This window comes from Megascapheus bottae, chromosome 23 (genome assembly GCF_031878675.1).
Source record: "Megascapheus bottae isolate mThoBot1 chromosome 23, mThoBot2.hap1, whole genome shotgun sequence".
Taxonomy (NCBI): Eukaryota; Metazoa; Chordata; class Mammalia; order Rodentia; family Geomyidae; genus Megascapheus; species Megascapheus bottae.
This window is the reverse complement of record NC_143531.1, coordinates 2,712,463-2,731,106: the sequence shown is the minus strand read 5'-3', so window position 1 is coordinate 2,731,106 and position 18,644 is coordinate 2,712,463. Positions and strand designations below refer to the sequence as shown.

Below are 18,644 nucleotides of genomic sequence, written 5' to 3'. Positions count from 1 at the left end.
AAAAAAGAAGAAGAAAAAAATAACCTCCTCGTGTGTATATGTGTATGCCAGTTCCAAGGTTTGAATTCAGGGTTTGGATACTATACCTGAGCTTTTCTGCTCAAACTTCAAGATGAAACAATGCATTAGTTGACTAATACATTATTAATATAATTATTACAAATATAAATATATTATAAGTATGTGAATACAATATATAATATAAACACATTAATATATAACACATAAATATAAGTACAACTCTATCTAAATATACATTACAAATACAAATGCATATTTTATTGTAAGCAATATTGATATACTGATGATATAATATGGATAATTAATGTTAATATATTAAAATGAATGAGTATATTATGGAACTCATTAATGAGACCAGTAGTTATTCATATTAGTCAAATTAGTCAAAGAACTATTAATATAAAAGCAGATAGAGTGGGTAAATAAAGTTAGAAATCAATACAAACCTGGCTGAAAGCATATTTGGGGTGTGAAAGAAATAGAAATACCTTCCATTTTTACATGGTTCATTTGCACAATGGATTATGAATTCATAATAAATTATTATGAACTTATAAAAGTTGTATAATAATTCAGACATTGAAAAGCCCAGAAACCACCTAATATCTGAGAATCTGCACAATGCCTAATTTTCTTCTAAGAAGACCCAGTAATCTTTCTGGACTATTTGAAACACTATTTTCCTACCATAATTGAAGGGAAAAAATATTTGCTATTCTTATATTTTCTTTTGTAAAAGATACTTTTCAATATTTTTTAAAAATTGTTCTAAAACTAAAACTCATACTGCCTTACATTTCTAATCATACCTGGAGGAATTTTACATGGCTCTTTTAGAATATGTTTCCACTTGGCAACATTGTAGGGTTTTAAGCGTTCTTTAAATGATCATATCTTTCATAACTTTGGTGAATTTCAAAATGATTTCTTTGGTAATATGATAGACATTTTCTCTTTTCCTTCTTAATCTCCCTCCAGTCCTTACAACCTAGTGTCTTTAAAAAAATAATAATGGTTTTCTTTATCCACCATCTTTCAAAATCCTCCTGATCCTAATTACTGTTATCATTGGTTGTTGGCGATATTGGGGACTCACTCAAAGTTAGCACTGCTTGAGCCACCTCCACTTCCTGCATTTTGCTGATTAATTGGTGATAGAGTCCAGTAGTCTAGAACATTTGTGTGCCCCAGTGGTTTTGAACCTTAATCCTCAGATCTCAGCCACCAGAGTAGTTTAGGATTACAGGGGTGACTCACCAGTGTCCAAATGGTTGAAATTATTTTATATATCACCTGTGTTTTAAGTCATCTCCTCCCGGTTGGATAAGTATTTGAGTATGTAAATAATGTGATGCTCAGTTGATACAGATGAATCCTAAGTACTTGTATCTAACCAAATAGATTCACACATCCGTGTGTGTGTGTGTGTGTGTCTGTGTGTATGCACAAGGGTGTGTTGGGTTGGAGCCAGGGAACAAAATGAGATACTGTATTAATGGTCTTTTCTGGGCGTTATTGATGCTATTTGCTCTTTGTCTTGGTTTTGTTTTGTTTTTGTCTGTTGTGGGGCTTGAACTCAGAGCCTGGGCACTGTACCCAAGCCTCTGTGCTCAAGGTTAGCAGTCTACCACAACTCCACTTTCCGTTTTTGAGTAATTAATTGGAGGTAAGAGTCTCAGAGGGATTTTTTTCTGCCCAGCTGGCTTTGAACCATAATCCTCAGATCTCAGCCTCCTGAGTAGCTAGGATTACAGGGGAGAGCCACGGGTGCCTGGTTTCATAGACTCGACTCTTCTCTTTCTTTCGTGCTGGTCCTGGGCCTTGAACTCAGGACCTGGGCACTGTCCCAGAGCTTTTTTACTGAAGACTCACACTCTCCCTCTTGAGCCACAGCTCCACTTTTGACTTTTTGGTGGTTATTGGAGATAACAATCTCAGGGACTTTTCTGCCCAGCTGGCTTTGAACCACAATCCTCAGAACTCAGCCTGCTGAGTAGCCAGGGTGACAGGGTTTCTCTCCTCCTCTCCAGGAACGGTGGAGACCAAGTGGTGCGTGACCACGGTTCTGCGCTCAGGATCTGGGGCTCCTCTCAGCCCCTGCCGTGGATGATCTGCATAATTGCGGGGTGCCGGCCTCACCCTGGGCTCCGGGGCGAATCCTCCCCGTTGTCTCCCCGTTCCTGTCAGGGTGAAGATTTCTCCGCCCTCCATGGCGGGAGGCTCGGGAGAACTTGGCTTAGGCTGAACTTGTAGAAGTCCCGGCACAGCCAGAGCCTCAGAAAGGAGACGCGATTTGGGGGGCGGCTCTGGAGCGCAGGGAGGCGGTGGAGAGCAGGGGTGGCCGAGGGAAGGGATATGGGGGAGGAAGAGAGGGGGTGCGCGGAGCAGGAGGAGCAGGGGGACGGGGCGCGGGGGGGGGGGGAAAGGAGGAGCAGGGACGCGGGGGGAAGGGGCGCAGGGGAGCCCAGGCAGCAGGGGCGGCGGGGAGGCGGGGCGCAGAGGCGGGGCGGTGGGGAGCCGTAGGGGAAGGCGCGGGGTGGAGCGGGGAGCACGGGGGAGCTCCGAGGCCCCCCTCTCCGGGAGGCGTCGTGCGCCTGCGCGCGGTGACCACATTTTCAGGACAGACGCGGGCCCCCGAAACCCCGGGCAGTGACCGGGCAGCGCGAGGGGGACGCGGGGCGTGGATGGAGATGGCGACGTGAGGCGTCCAACGCGCCCCAGAGCCGCTGCCGATCCCGGCGCTGCGTGGAGAGAGGGGGGATCCCCACTCTCCGTCCGGGTTGTGGGGGTGTGGGGGCGCGGCGGCGCCCCTCGGGACGCGAGGCTGGGGGGCCGAGGCCGGGGCCGGGCCCCGGAGCGGGTGGGCGGCCGGGGCCGAGGCCGGGGCGCGGCGGCTGCGCGGCGGGGCGCGCGGGGGCCCATGGCGGCCGGGGGTGTCACCTCGCTGCCTGCGCTGGCCGGGGATGCTGGCGGCGCCTTCCCGCCCGGGAACTTCACGGACCCCAAGCAGCTGTACTGCAAGAACGGGGGCTTCTTCCTGCGCATCCACCCCGACGGCCGCGTGGACGGCGTCCGGGAGAAGAGCGACCCCCACGGTGAGTGCGGGACCCCGCGCCCCCGCCACTTTCCCCTCGGCCCAGCCTGGGGGCGCCCAGCTGGCTTGGGGTCCCTCCTGCTGGACACCTGTCACCTTAGGACTTCCCCCCCACACCGTCTCTGGGCGCGCCCACCCCGGGTGGAGAGGAGGGAACCCGAGATGGCAGAGCCCTGCCCCGGGGCCCCCCAGCCTCCCGCCCCGCGCCCCGCGCACCCCCGTTCCCATCTTCTGACAGCCAGAAGAGGCCCAAACAAAGTGGAAACTTCCCCGGGGCCTTCGTGAATAAAACACGGACCTCGCGTCCCCGGTGAGCGGAGCGCAGGCCAGGCCCTGGAGGCCACCAGCTCTGGGAACATAGACGCTGCCCCCCCATACCGCCGAAATGGGGGTCACACCCACCTTGCTTGTGGATAAAATGAGGTCGGAAGATTTTACTTTTTGTAAAGAAGAGAACAAACACTACCTTGTGGTTGTAGAAGTAACGTTGGCCTAAATCAATGGTGTTAACTTTAGGCGTGCACTCGACACCCCTAAACTTTAGGGGTGCATTCGACACCCCCCACCCCCGACGGTTTGCTGTAACTCAGCTTGTTGGAAACCTACTCCCTAGGGTTTTTTTTGGGGGGGGGGAGCGGTGATGGCTTGCATTCGTATGCAAGTTTTGGGGTGACACGGATCTGGGGCCCCCTCGTGAAGCAGAGATGAGGTGCAGGAAGGCGTCGTTCAGGTGTGCTCGCTTAGCTCGCGTGGGGCTTCCGTGAGAGGAGTCAGTGAAACATGTCTATCTTCTCATTTCTCGTTCATGGAAAAAACTTTCAAAATTCTTTTCTCCTAGTTCTTTGAGTCTTGCATATTACTTTTCTGTCATTCCAACTCTGTCACTGCCTAGCACTTCTTGCTCTTATTGAAACTGTAAGTTCATTTTTATTACTTTCAAGCTAGCCAGTGGCAAAAGAGGCGGGTCTTAATTTTTCTTGGTAGTTTAAAAAAGTTTCCAATCCCTTCAGTAAATAGAAAAAGAATTCTAACTGAATATCTGGGTTAAAACAATTTCTTTATTCTGGCCATGAGTAGATTTCACAAAATTTGGCTTTGGAGTTTGCTCTGGTGTGCTGGCTCAGCTGATTAGGACAAGTTACATAAAGGTCCCAATTTTATTTTGTTCTAGTATCACAAATGGTTATTTTAAAAGCATGTTTTATGACCAAAGAACAGAATTATTATATTCCTGAATAGTTCATGTTTGGACTTTACATAATACTGTGTTTTAAAAATGCCCTTTAACTTGCAGGATTTTTTTTTTTTTTTTTTTTGCTGGGAGGGGGTGTGTCAGTCATGGGACTTGAACGCTGGGCCTGGGCGCTGTCCCTGAGCTCTTCAGCTCAAGGCTACCACCCTACCCCTTGAGCCACTTCCTGTTTTCTAGTGGTTAATTGAAGATACGAGTCTCAGGTTCTTTAGTGCCCAGGCTGGCATTGAACCTCGATCCTCAGATCTCAGCCTTCTGAGTAGCTAAGACTACAGGCATGAGCCACCGTGCTCGGCTAGGATTTTTTTTTTAAGGAACTTATTTTATAATAAAACTATTTGGACTCAGAAGCTGGTGGTACACATCTGTAGCACATGCCTGTGAGCTTAGCTACTCCCGAGGATCATGCTTGAAAGCCAATGAACAGAAGGAGTGAGCAGGAAAGTCCCTGAAGTTCTTATCTCCAAAGAACCATCAAAAAGCCGAAGTGGAGCTGTGAGTCAGGCCATAGAGCTCTTAGCCTTGACTAAAATAGTGAAAAGACGGCATTTATGCCCTGAGGTTAAGCCTTAGAATGAGCACACAGCCAAAAAAAAAAAAAATAACCACTCAGAGGTGAGTGGGAGTAATTCTGAGTTACACGTGTTGCATACTGTATTACTTCCCTTGTAAAAGCAGCCATTATTTTTTTCCTTTTAACTCTGGATCAACTTTTCATTTCTGTACCACTAGCTTGTTTTTGAGACCGGGTTTCATTGTAGCCTAGGCTGGCATCAAGATGTGAGAGAGCGGGCCGGGAGTTTGGCCTAGTGGTTAAAGTGCTTGCCTAGCATGCATGAAGACCCGGGTTTGATTCCTCGGTACCACATACATAGAAAAAAGCCAGAAGTGGAGCTGAAGCTCAAGTGGTAGAGCTCTAGCCTTGAGAAAGTCCAAGGACAGTGCTCAGGCCCTGAGCTCAAGCCCAGGACTGGCAAAAAAAAAAAAAAAAAGATGTGAGAGAGCTTCCTACTTCAGTCTCCGGTAGGCTGGATATTAGTTGATAGGGCTGGCTATTAGTTGATAGAGCTGGAGGATTTAGTGGGAGGAGGTCAAGGATGCTTCTGATTGTCCCATGATGCACAAGGCTGTCTTCTCACTCAAAAGTGTTCTCACTTCAAATACTATTAGTGCTAAAATTTGGGATCCTGGCAACTTTATCAGTAGCTAAAGGCAAGAGATTAAAAATGAAGAGATAGTGACTTACACTTGTAATCATAGCTATTCAAGAGGCTAAGATCTGAGGGTGGTGGTTCAAAGCCAGCCTGAGCAAGGGTCTGTGAAGCTCTTTATCTCCAGTGAACCACCAGAAAATTGGAAATGGAGCTGTGGCTCAAAGTGGGAGAGCAGTAGCCTTTAACTAAAGAGCTCAGGAACAGTGGTTTAGACCTGAGTTCAAGACCCACAACTGATTAATAACTCATCCAGATTAGTTAGGCTAGAATTTTATGTATGTATGTATGTATGTATGTATGTATGTATGTACTGGGGTTTGAACCCAGAACCTCTCACTTTTGTGGCTTGCTCACTCATGTAGTACTTTACCAATTCAGCTATGCCTCCAGCTCTGCTTCTTGCTGGTTATTCTGGAGATGGAAATCTCTTGGGTTTTCCCCTTAAACCTCAGTCCTGTGAATTTAGCCTTGTGAGTAACTACAAATTTAACTATATTTATTTTTTGCCAATCCTGGGGCTTGAACTCAGGGCATGAGCACTGTCCTTTGGCTTTCTCAAAGCTAGAACTCTACTACTTGAGCCACAGCACCATTTCTGACTTTTTCTGTGTATGTGGTTGGTACTGAAGTTGAATCCAGGTCTTTGTGCATGCTAGGAAAGCACTCTATCACTAGGCCCCCTAAATTTATTTTTTATGTCATAAACTGACAATAAAACAAACCCAGAAATGGCACAGTTGGATCCTCTGTCCCCAGGACTGCAGCCGTGCAGTTTGTTTTTCTCACACGTTGAAGATATACTGGGAGCTGACCAGTCAGAGAAGCAGATGAGAAAGAAATAAGAACAGTGTCTGTGGACACGACATAATTTCTTCTGGACAGAATATACATCCGCAAATGGGAGAAACCAAGGCAGAGTGAACGGCAACTATGCTTTCCCACATGAGTTAATGAATCAGACTCCTCCACTGATTTGGAAAGTTGGAGAAACCTTGGCTTCCTCCATCAAACTAATCTGTCCAGTTGACTTGGCAGCCTGCCGCTGAAAACATATCCTTTAGCACAAGGCTTTCTGCCTACTGTCTTCTAGGGTATACGAGAGAATGCTGAAAGGCCAACTTCAGCCATAATTCCATTGCCCTCTTCAGTTTGAATGCAAGTGTCAATGTGATTTCTTCCCCCAAAGCCAGCCAGAAATGGTGGAATTTAGAGTGGCATTTTGAAGACAGTGGTCTAAATGGTGGGATGTGGGTTAAATGGGACTGGCTCAGGTGCGGAAGAGGGGGCCAGGAGATGTAAGGTAAGTGGGAAGAGAATTTCCTCGAAGGGGTTGTCAGGGATGGGCTGAACACCAGCTTCTCAGGTGTTGCTCCATCCCTGGGTGCTTCTTCATAGTCCTGCCAGACTCTGTCTACAAGCAGCTGACACTGGAGGCCCACGCCTGGCATCCTAGCTACTCAGGAGGTTGAGATCTGAGGTTCGGAGATGGAAGCAGTGACGTGCATAAGACTCCTTAATCAGCAAAAACCAATCAGAAGTAGAACTGTGGCTCAAGTGGTAGAGGGCCTTTTGTGTGCAGAAAAGCTAAAGGACAGTGGCCAGGTCCTGAGTTCAAGCCCTAGTATTGTCACAAAATACATAGAAGGAAAGGTTGTGGGGTGTGCATGCTTCAGGCCAGCCTACAGGAATGTCTTTGGGAATGTGAAAACCTCAAGTGTGTCCTCTAATGCGGTGAGCCCTGTACAACTTTCAAGAGAGAACGCTGTATCCCAGGCGGCATGGTCCTCAGCTCCAGGTCGGGTGGGGGAAGTCAAATGTGTGTGCTGCATATGAACAGCCCAGATGTTGGCATTAAAGCTCTTCCAGATGCGCTTGTTTAGAGAAAACCAAGGGAGATGTTTTAAGCCTACCGGTAGGTGGTGGCGGTGGGGGTGGGGCACGTTGTTCTGCTTGGTGAGACTGAGGGATCCCCTCATCCCGGTGGGTCAGATGGCTGGGGTCTTGTACACTGCCCTGACCTTGTTCCACCCCAAGTATGGGTTTGTGGCTGAGGGCCGTTCCTTGCTCCCGCAATCCTCGCTACTCAGGAGGCTGATGTCTGAGGATCATGGTTTGAAGGCAGCTTGAGAGATTACTGATCCCCAGTAAATGAGCAAAAGCAGGAAGTGGAGATGTGGCTCAAGTGGTAGAGCAAAAATGCTCAGGAACAGTTTCTAGGCCCTGAGTTCAAGTCCCAGGACTGGTGCACACACAAAATTGTAATTTTATATACGTGTGTGTGTGTGTGTGTGTGCGTGTGTGTATGTGGGCATAGAGATGTATCTATAAACTATATCTGTATGTAAGAAATATAGATTTATGGGCCGGGAATTTAGCCTAGTGGTTAAAGTGCTTGCCTAGCATGCACGAAGACCCGGGTTCGATTCCTTGGTACCACATATATAGAAAAACCCGGAAGTGGTGCTGAGGCTCAAGTGGTAGAGTTCTAGCCTTGAGAAAGTCCAAGGACAGTGCTCAGGCCCTGAGCTCAAGCCCAGGACTGGCAAAAAAAAAAAAAAAAGAAAAAGAAATATAGATTTATGTAATCTTTGAAATTCAAAAGGAAGTTTCACACCCTATTCACAGATCTCATTTTCTAGAATCTCAGCGAAGTAATCAAGTGCCCGGGTTTACATGTTGACTTGCTCCTGGCTGTCTGGCATTGTGCCTTCTGGTCCTACCCTCCCCAGCCCCTGGAAGAGCTTTTGTCAGTTCACTGTGGTCTTCCCCCTTCCCCTTGTGTGAATGGAGCCATTTATACCAGGATAGCACATTCTCTTCCCTCACCGCCTCTGGTGATATCTGGCAAATGGGCTCCACTCCTATGCCTCCAGCCTCATGGTATTTACTGTAATGCTGTTTGTCTGTAGTAAATAAATGAAGTCACCTAAGAGCTTATTTAATCCTGGCAGCAATGTCCTGGGTCCCAGCAACAAAAGGACAATTCATGAGTCACAGATATTACCACACCTTAGGGCCCAGGGAGATCACTTAGCCTCCAAGTGACCTCAACACCCCCAAATGCCATGCCCCACGGGCTTTGTTGTGTTAGAACAGTGGCATTTATGTAATTAGACCTGGATAGTTACACTACTGTCACACAGTAACCACCCTCTCAGGAGTCTCTTTCTAACTAGAAGACACGTAAGGGCCTGATTTTCAATCTTAATTGGCAAATAAAATATTGCAGATGTAATGAAGAAAACAAAAGCCAGTTTTTGTATATTATAAGCAAAAAATAGGCTTTATTCATCTATGTGTTGATTCTGAGAAACGAAGTCCTCAGGGATGTTGAGAAAGACAATTGAAACCGAGTGCTGATGGCTCACTCCTGTAATCCTAGCTACTCAGGCTGCTGAGATTTGAGGATCCTGATTGGAAGGCAACCTGGGAAGGGAAGCCCATTAGACTCTTATGGCCAATAAACCACCAGAAGAACCCCAGAAGTAGAGCTGTGGCTCAAGTGGTAGAGCATGGGCCTTGAGTAACAAAAGCTCAGGGACAGAACTCAGGTCCTGAGTTCAAGCATCAGGACCTGCACACAATTTGAGACTCATTATTGGACCACCTGTGTTTGAACCACAAGACTCCCTCGGGACAAGATGGAAACCATACTTGTGTCACAGACTACATGTTTTTCCAATTTCAGTGTTTTGCTGATTTTCCAAACGCCCTCCTTGGGCCTCTTTTCTCTGAAGTGCACATGTGAGAGAAGACTGGCCTGGGGGTCAGAGCTTGCAGTAGAATAAGGCTAGAGCAGATCCTGACCTCCTCAGCATATTCTGTCCAAACAAATGAAGTGTGTGTGTGCATGCACGTGAATGTGCATGCGTGCTGGGCATGGGCCCTGAACTCGGGGCCTGGGCACATTAGCACTCTACCATTTGAGCCACAGATCGGCTTTTTTTAATTTTATTTTAGTTTAGTTAATTGTCTCTTGGACTTGCCTGTCTTAGCTGACTTCAAACTGCACTCCTCAGATCTTAGGCATCTAAGTAGCTATATAACAGGTGTAAGGCACTGGTGCCCAGCCTTTGTCTTGTTTTCTGAGCTTGTTACTTTCTGTGTTCGGAAATCAATGATATGGTCTTGTGCTTTGTATTATTGTCTATGCTCAGTAGTTAATGCATAGTGTGATTGGTTCCACAAAATAATTTGTAATGATGCTTATTAACGTTAGATTATTACAAAAATACCTCTGTGGCACCATGGTTATTTTATCATATAACCTCTTACGTTGATTCTTATCTTTTCCTATCAGACCTTGCCTCTCTCATGGCCCTATAAGCTTGAGTATTTATGGCCATCAGAACTTAGAACAGGTTAAGAAAATGGTCACCACTAGAGAACCTCATCCATTGACTGGTTCTTAGAAACCAGACATCAGGCTCACCCAGCAAGTATTTTAGTATGAAGAGTTTGGAGGGAGAGTCGACAGAGAGCCAATACTCAGTGCTTAGCTTATGTCTCATTTGAGCTGAGTTCTGTCTCTTCCTGGACAAGGTGACTTGCACAAGTGAATAATCTTCAGGCTTCACTCATTCATTTACAGGAAGCTAAAAGGCTTTGTGTGTGTGTGTGTGTGTGTGTGTGTGTGTGTGTGTGTGTGTAAGTGTGTAAGAGAGAGCACTTTCAAAGAGTTATTGACTTCCACAAATTAACTGAACCTCTATTTTAATAGAATTCTGAACTCTAAGCGAGCCTAGGGTGGAAAAGTCTGAGTGAGTTGTGTCTCCATTTAACCAGCAAAAACAAAAATCACTGTTCAGAAGCAGAGCTCAAGTGAGAAAGCACGAGCTGAGAATGAAAAAAGTCAAGTAAGAGCACAAGGCCCTTAGTTTACGCACTGATACAGGCACACCAAGTTCATACCTTTAACTCAAAGAGTGCTACCTAATGTTAGCCAGTGATGAGAAACCCCTGGATTAAGTGCTTATTGGCCACCCTCTCCCTTGCCTGCCCCCCCCCATAGTTTTTTGGCTTCATGCTTGCTAAGCAGGTACTGTCTCTATCCCTTAAGCTACATGTCCTGCCCCAAAGCTTAGTTCTTTCATGGAGTGTTTTATACACTACAAAGTTATATTTGGAAAGTTCTGGTAACTTAAAGGCTAGATTTTTGGCTTTTCATAGGAAAGCATATGTTGTAGGAAAGGAACTTTAGAATTTTGATTAGCAATTCTGATTTCTTTTAAAAAGCACTGAAGGCTTACATTGTGTGGTTCTGTCTTTTGTGGTTGATACCCTTCCTTCTAATTGATCTGCTTTTCTTTTGCATTTCACTTTTCATACCCGTGGATTCTGCCCTCAGAATTCTATGCAAATTGTTTTGTGAGAGAACACGCGCTACCTTTCCATTCTTCATGGAGACTTCTGCTTGGCCAACCCATATTGATTGACACATGGCATTATTGTCTGCCTCGGATGTGGCAAGAATTGCTTGGATTGCATTTCCCACATTTCTGGGTTGCCACTGTCACCCATCCACTCTCTCCCAGGTCTTTCAACTGCCTGTTCTCCATGGTCCTCTCTGGAGGTCCTCTGCCTCTCTTTGCTATGCATGTATTCATATTCTTTCTAGGAGATGATGGACAATCTTTCTCTGTCTTGATTGTCTATCTCTGGATCTTCAGTGCTCTTAGGACGAGCACACCCCTATAGCCTCAATCAACTGCAGAAAACACAACCTAGTACTTGGCTCACACCTGTAATCTTAGCTACTCAGAAGACAGATCTGAGGATCAAAGTTGAAAGCCACCCCAGGCAGAAAAGTCTATGAGACTCTTCTCTCCAGTTAACCAGCAAAAGCCAGTAGTGAATGTGTGGCTCAAGTGGTGGAGTACCAGCCATGAGTGAAAAGGCTAAAGGATATTGCGTAAGCCCAGGGTTCAAACTTCAGTATAGGCACTGCAATTTTTTTAAAACAAAATCAGAGAATCATTTTATAAATAAGTGTCTGGCATGGCAGTGTCCTCTTTGGCTGTGACAAGATAGCACCAGTCATTTTATGCAGATTCGTAAGCCAACAACCCCCTGTCACACACGGAGTGTGTGTGACACCGTGAGTCACTGTCTTTGTGATGTGATGTCTGCAGGAGTGGGTGGGGAGGTGACTGTGACCACACTCATTCTGTTCTTTCCTATGCTGAATCATTTTGCAAATAGAAAACAATTCATTGGGTTGGGTTTTTCTTTTTATTTGATGGTCATTACAAAAATAGGAAGTGGAAAGGAGTAAGAGTTGAATAATACTATTACTGAAAAAAATTATGCTGGAAACATGTGATGAACTTTGTTTTGAATTAAAAAAAAATTAGTTTGGGGCTGGGCGTTTGGCCAAGTGGTAGAGTGCTTGCCTAGAATGCACAAAGACCGGGGTTCGATTCCTTGGTATCACATACGTAGAAAAAAGCCAGAAGTGGTGCTGAGGCTCAAGTGGTAGATCTCTAGCCTTGAGAAATCCCAAGGACAGTACTCACTCAGGCCCTGAGCTCAAGGCAAAATAAATAAATAAATTAATTAATTAAAAATAAAATTAGCAAGGCCCACACCTATAATCCTAGCTACTTAGGAGGCTGAGATTTGAGGATCGCAGTTCAAAGCCAGCCAAGTCAGGGAAGACCAGGAGACCTTTTATGTCCAATTACCTGGCAAGAATCCAGAACTGGAGATGTGGCTCAAATGGTAGTTGCAATGAACAATGGTAAGTGAGATCATGCAGCCCTCAGTTCAAGCCTCCGTAATGACAGAAATAAAATTTTTGGCTACTGTATAAATATTACATATGGCATATGTAATGCTTTTTAATTCAATACCTGTTGTATGCTTTCTTTCTTAGCATTTTTTTCTACTCTTAGCTAGGTTTTTCCTATTCCATCAAGTATTATTTGACTTCTTTCATAGTTATTTCTAGCCTTGGCTCATTTGTGTGTGTGTGTGTGTGTGTGTGTGTGTGTGTGTGTGTGTGTGTGTGTGTGTGTGTGTATCTGTCTGTCTGTCTGTCTGTCTATCTGTCTGGGGGACGGTATCATTTATTCACTGGCTGTATGGGAACTTAAGAGAAAAGATCCTTCAGATTTGGGGAGTCTACTTAGGAATGGTATGTGTTTGCATTTTGTATTTGGTCTAATGTTTTTCATTTTGTAGAAGCAAATTTGGAGATTTTTTTTTTGTCTGAGTTGTCTTTATTTATTTTTTTTTTTTGCCAGTCCTGAGGCTTGAACTCAGGGCCTGAGCAGTGTCCTTGGGCTTTTTTTCCTCAAGGCTAGCACTCTGCCACTTGAGCCACAGCACCATTTCTGACTTTTTCTATGTATGTGGTACTGAGGAATCGAACTCGGGTCTTCATGCATGCTAGGCAAGCACTCTACCACGAGGCCAAACTCCTGGCCCTAATTTTTTTTTTAATGTGTGGCTATTTAGGCTTGAATTCCTGGTCTGGGTGCTATCCCTTAGCTTGTTTGCTCAAGGTTAGTGCATTACCACTTGAGCCACAGCTTCACTTCTAGCTTTTTTTCTGGTGAATTGGAGATTAAGGTTTTTAGACTTTCCTGCTCAGGCTGGCTTTGAACTGTGATCCTCACATCTCAGTCTCCTGAGTGTCTGGGATTGCAGGCGTGAGCACTGACACCAGCTGCTTTCGTTGTTTCTCATGTAAGATATCATCAGTTCTCTTCCTCAGGTTGCCCTGGGTACCCATCCTCTTACTTTGCGCCTTCCTAGCTGGGGTGGCAGGTGTGTGCCATCAGGCCCAGCTCTTTTCCTTGAGACAGAGGGGTTTTTTTTTTCCCCTTGGTTGACCTGAAACCAAGATCCTTCCCGTTTCTACCTCTTAAGTAACTGGGATTACCAATGCTAATTGGTTAAGAAATTTACCCAACCAATGTGATTCCTCATTTCACAGATACAAAGAGATTTCTTCCTTTGGCTTTTTAAAAACATGGTCTTTGTCAGTGACAAAGTAACAAGTAGTATGATGTCTAGACGTCTTCCTAGTTAGAATATAAGCTCATAGCAACAATTCCACATGGATTATGTAGCAAAAATTTGAACCAAAAGTGATTTTAAGAAATGATTTAAAGTATTCTCATTCAGAGGCTTAAGCCCCTGCCATCTATTTTTAACCTTCTTGCCATTGCATTCTACAATGTTTATGAACTATTTCTGCTGAGATGTAGTACAAAAAATTATACTGAAGAGTTAAGGGTGGATTTCTGAAGAACTGAAGATTTTAAATAGCACACATACAAAGACAGAGTAACCGAAATGGAATAAATGGGTCTCTAGAAGATTAAAACACAGAATAAATTAGGCATGAAAAAATACAGAGAATGCTGTATTTAGTGAGAATGCTTACTAAAATGAGCATTTAAGAAAAATGTTTAGTGTTTGCCAGTCTCATGGTTTGAACTTAGGGTTTCATGCCGCTGGGCCTCCTTGCTCGGCTGCTACTCTACCACTTTAGCCTGCTTCCCCCACCCCTTTTTCCCTTTGTCATTTTTGCTTTATGGCTGGCTTCATTCCCTGACTTATGTAACTATAACCCTTCCGTACAACACCTTTATAAAAGCAATTAAAATACATATTTTAAAAGATGAACATGTGAGGCCGGGAGTTTGGCCTAGTGGTTAAAGTGCTTGCCTAGCATGCATGAAGACCCGGGTTCGATTCCTTGGTACCACATACATAGAAAAAAGCCGGAAGTGGTGCTGAGGCTCAAGTGGTAGAGCTCTAACCTTGAGAAAGTCCAAGGACAGTGCTCAGGCCCTGAGCTCAAGCCCAGGACTGGCAAAAAAATAAAAGATGAACATGCTTAGCCACATACACATACATCTACATGTAACCACATATGTCCACGCATGGCCTCTTCTGAGTTGATTCATTTAGCCCCGTTTGAACTCCCCTACTTTATGTTCATCACTCTTTCCTGCTAACTAGCCCCATCTCTCGCTTGCACCTCTTTCCCCAGCTCTCACTTCCTGCCCAGACTTTGTGGACTGACTTTGCCCCCGGTTCACTCATGCTGATGGCTGTTGTGGCTGTGGGTCTTACTTAGCGTGTACTAGTGCCACTTCCTTCCATGCTGTCTCATCCGTGTTAGTATCCTGTGGCCACCAAAACCAAATCCTGTTGGCTGGATAGCTTTTGGCACGAGAAACTTATTTTCTCACCTCCTGGAGTCTGGAAGATGAGGTGTTGCTGGGTCTCATTTCTTCTAAGATCTCCCTCTCTGCAGGGCACGTGGCCGCCCTTGTGGCCAGTTCATGTGGCCTTTCCTTGGGGCCTGTGTCCTAGCGTTTCTTTGTGTGCCTGAATTTCCTCTGAGATGGCATTCGGGCCTGCCCTTAAAGGTCTCATCTTCACCTCGTCACCTTAGAAGCTCTGTCCCCTGGGTTGTTAGCGTGTTGACATTTGAGTCCTAGAGGGAAACAGTTTAGCCGTAACATCACCTAAGCAACTGGAAGTTATTCTTTGACTGGTCCAGGTGAATAATTCCATAGTTATGGTTCATTTCCGTAATTTGGTATTCTTCTTTCTGGAAGCCCACCTGTTACCCCGGAGCACATCGAGAACGTGACCAGTCCCTGGTGCACACATTGCCCCAGAGTGTATGGTTTCAATCCCACAGAGGAAGAAAGCAATGGGAAGCAGGAAGGCTAGTTTCTGTGACTACCAACACATGGGGTTAAAGGTATTTTCGCATGAGTCTTTGAAAACAAAAATCCCAGATGCCTTGGAAATGCTGAGAATATAGAATAAGTGATAAGTAGATAGTATAAAGGATGTGTTGTAACCTATATATGCTTAATATGATTTCAATGGAATATTGGACAGAATTTCTCATAGCAGTCTTCAGTAGAAGGACATTTTCTTCAGAAGTGAGTTTTTCATTTCTTAGGCCATGGCTGAAGCACTGAATTCTGCCTGCTGTGAGTCAGGTTTTATCAGAACACAACCCTTTTGTTAATAAAGTTGAGTTGCCAGTGGCTGCTTTTGTACTATGGGGCAGATATCTCCCAAAAGGCCTAAAACTTAACTGTCTAGGTCTTTCTATGACCCCTGATTCAGTCCACTATTTTTCATAAGGAATGAACATTCTCAGGCTTGACACTGGTGCTGTATTTCATTTTAAAATTTAATACCAATTTTCTGATCACTTTAACAATTAAAAAACCCTGTCATATAAACTGAGCTTAAAAATTTTTTTTTGCCAGTCCTGGGGCTTGAACTCAGGGCCTGAGTACTGTCCTTGGGCTTTCTCAACGCTAGCACTCTACCACGTGAGTCATAGCACTACTTCTGGCTTTTTCTGTGTATATGGTACCACAGAATTAAACCCAGGACTTCGTGCCTGCTAAGCAACCACTCTATAGCACTAGTCCACACTCATAACTCCTAGTCTGGGGCTTTTACTGATATTCTTTAACCTTCCAGCCTATAGACCAGATATATCCCTCTAGAGCAATTTCTCACAGAGAAATTATTTATTAATAATTTTGGCATCCACCAGGCACCAGTGGCTACCTCAGAGTCTGAGATCTGAGGATCATGTTTCAAAGCCAGCCTGGGTAGGAATATCTGGGGACTCCTATCTCTGATTAACCACCAAAAAGTCTGGGAATGGAGCTGTGGCTCAAGTGGCAGAGTGCTAGATTTGAGTAAAAACAAATAAAAAACAACTCAGAGACAGATTCCCACCCTAGATTCAGGCCCCAGGACTGTTATGCGTATGCATTCACACACATACATGCACATACACTCCCCATAATCTAACATCAGCTAATATATTAGACGGTTTCTTTTTGAAAGACTTACCGAAGGTTGGAATGGGGCATTGGTGGCCCACCTCTGTAATGCTAGCTGTTCAGGAGGCTGAGATCTGGGGATCATGGTTCAAAGCCACCCCAGGCAGGAAAGTACTTGAGACTCTTATATCCAATTAACCAGCAAAAAGCCAGAAGTGAAGTGGATCAAGTGGCAGAGTACCAGCCTGAGTGAAAAATCCAAGCAAGAGTGCAAGGCACTGAGTTCAGGCCCCAGTGCTTGAAAAAAGAAATGGCAATAAGGATTTATTATGATGATCTAAAGCAAAAAATACTACTTATTTTTTTAGATTTGAGGATGAAACTAGGGCCTCTCATAGGCCAGGCAACACTGGAATACTGAACTTTATCTCAACCTTAAAGTTATTTTTGTTGTTGTTGTTGTTGTTGGTTGTGGGGCTTGAACTTTGGGCCTGGATGTTGTCTCTGAGCTCTTCAGCTCAAGGCTACTGCCCTATCTCTTGAGCCACAGTACCACTTCTGGTTTCCTGGTGCTTAATTGGAGATGAAAGTCTCACGTTCTTTAGTGCCTGGGCTGGCTTTGAACCATGATCCTCAGATCTCAGCCTCCTGAGTAGCTAGGATTACAGGCATGAGCTACCACACCCAACCCTAAAAGTATTTTTAATAAGCTGCCAATCCCTGTCTGTTACCACCAAAATGTCTTCATGCTTTAGGTTAGTATGTAAATCAAATTGATGATTTTTTTTGCTAGACTCTCAAAAAGCTAGCTTCTAAAAAGCAAAGTAACATCTTTATATAGCAGAGAATTTTTCTAGTTATTTACATATTCATTTTCCAGTTCAGCTCATTTTTCTTGGAAGTTATCTTATTCAAGGCTAGGTACTTTTTCAGTGTTTTAATGAGACTTGAAAAAAAATAAGCCATTGATATCTGTTTGCTTAGACTTACATTGAATATTTTCCAGATTGAAATTATTTTTTGGCCATGCTTAATGGTATACAACTGTAGGGCTTTTAAGCTGTGGAATCATGGAGAATTTTGGCCTAGATCTTGGCTGTCACCTATAAAAGTGGGTGTTTTCGTGTGTGTGGTGGTGGGGGGGGTATTTTCCTTGAGCTTTGGTGCTCAAGACTAGCACTCTACCTCTTGAGCCATACTTCACTTCTTTTTTCTCTTTTCTTTCTTTCTTTTTTTCCTTTTTTGGTGCTTAATGAGAGAAAAGACCCTCAGATTCTTTCCTGCTTGGGCTGGTTTTGAACTGCGATCCTTAGATCTCAGCCTCCAGAATAGCTAGGATTATAGGTGTGAGCCACTGGTGCCAGGCATATACATGTTTTTGTTAGAAGCAGAATACTCATCGTGTCTGATAGTTGAAGCAGAAGTTCTTAGCTCTCCAGGGTGGGCAGAGAACACAACTTAGAATTTATCCTCCTGTGTATGCAAAATAACAGGGAATCTGCCTCAAGTGTGTGTAGCTCATCTTTCCTCCAGATAGTGAGCTGTGTCCCGAGAGCCCATAGATACAGTTCAGGTTTCCATGAGCCCTAAAATTAGATGCTGATAGTCAGTGTCAGGTTGTGTGTTGGAGCAAGAGTTGTGTAGCATTAGATATCACTGCAGCCATTGCCAAAATACGTTAAGAGGATAGAATCTTAGATATAATCAAATATGTCTTCCAGTTAATCTTCTCAGTAGTAAGAAAACTGTCATGAGCTATGTCACTGTGAAATGTGTTTGCCAGATTGTGTACTGATGTGAGCCTTAATCTAAGGGAAATGATTTTGTGAAGAAGATCCTAATTAGAAGAAATGTTTGTCAGGCGCTCAGGGCTCAGGCCTGAAATCCTAGCTATTCAGCAGGTTGAGATCCTGAGGAGGAAGGTTTGAAACCAGTCCAGGAAAAAAGGTCTGTGGGACTCCATCACCAATTAGCCAGCAACAAGTTGGGCTGGAGGCATGGCTCAAGTGGTATAGTACCAACTGAGCAAGCTTGAGGTCCTAGTAAAAATCTTAGTACCTGCACACACACAAAACTGTTTGCCTGAGAAGTATGTACAGGATAGCATGGAGAAAAGACCGTAGTCCTGGGGTGTAGTTCTATACAAGTGACTTCCGGTGTCTAGAGCACAGGATAACAACTGGTGGCATGACACTTAAAGGTATATTTCAAGATAGCTGAGCAGAATTGGGATGTCCTGGATCCAAAGAAAGGACAAATGTCTGAGGAGAGAGATGTGCCAT

The 18,644-nt window shown here is 44.6% G+C and overlaps 1 protein-coding gene across 1 annotated transcript in view; it reads left to right on the top strand.

Moving 5' to 3' along the window:
* Window positions 1-2,926: 2,926 nt before the first annotated feature.
* Window positions 2,927-18,644, top strand: part of Fgf2 (fibroblast growth factor 2) — a 34,886-nt gene continuing 19,168 nt past the window's right edge. Inside the window, exon 1 of the mRNA XM_090356619.1 lies at window positions 2,927-3,116. Within this exon, the coding sequence (XP_090212745.1) occupies window positions 2,942-3,116 (175 nt within the window). The 5' untranslated portion in view covers window positions 2,927-2,941. The remainder of the gene's footprint in view (window positions 3,117-18,644) is intronic.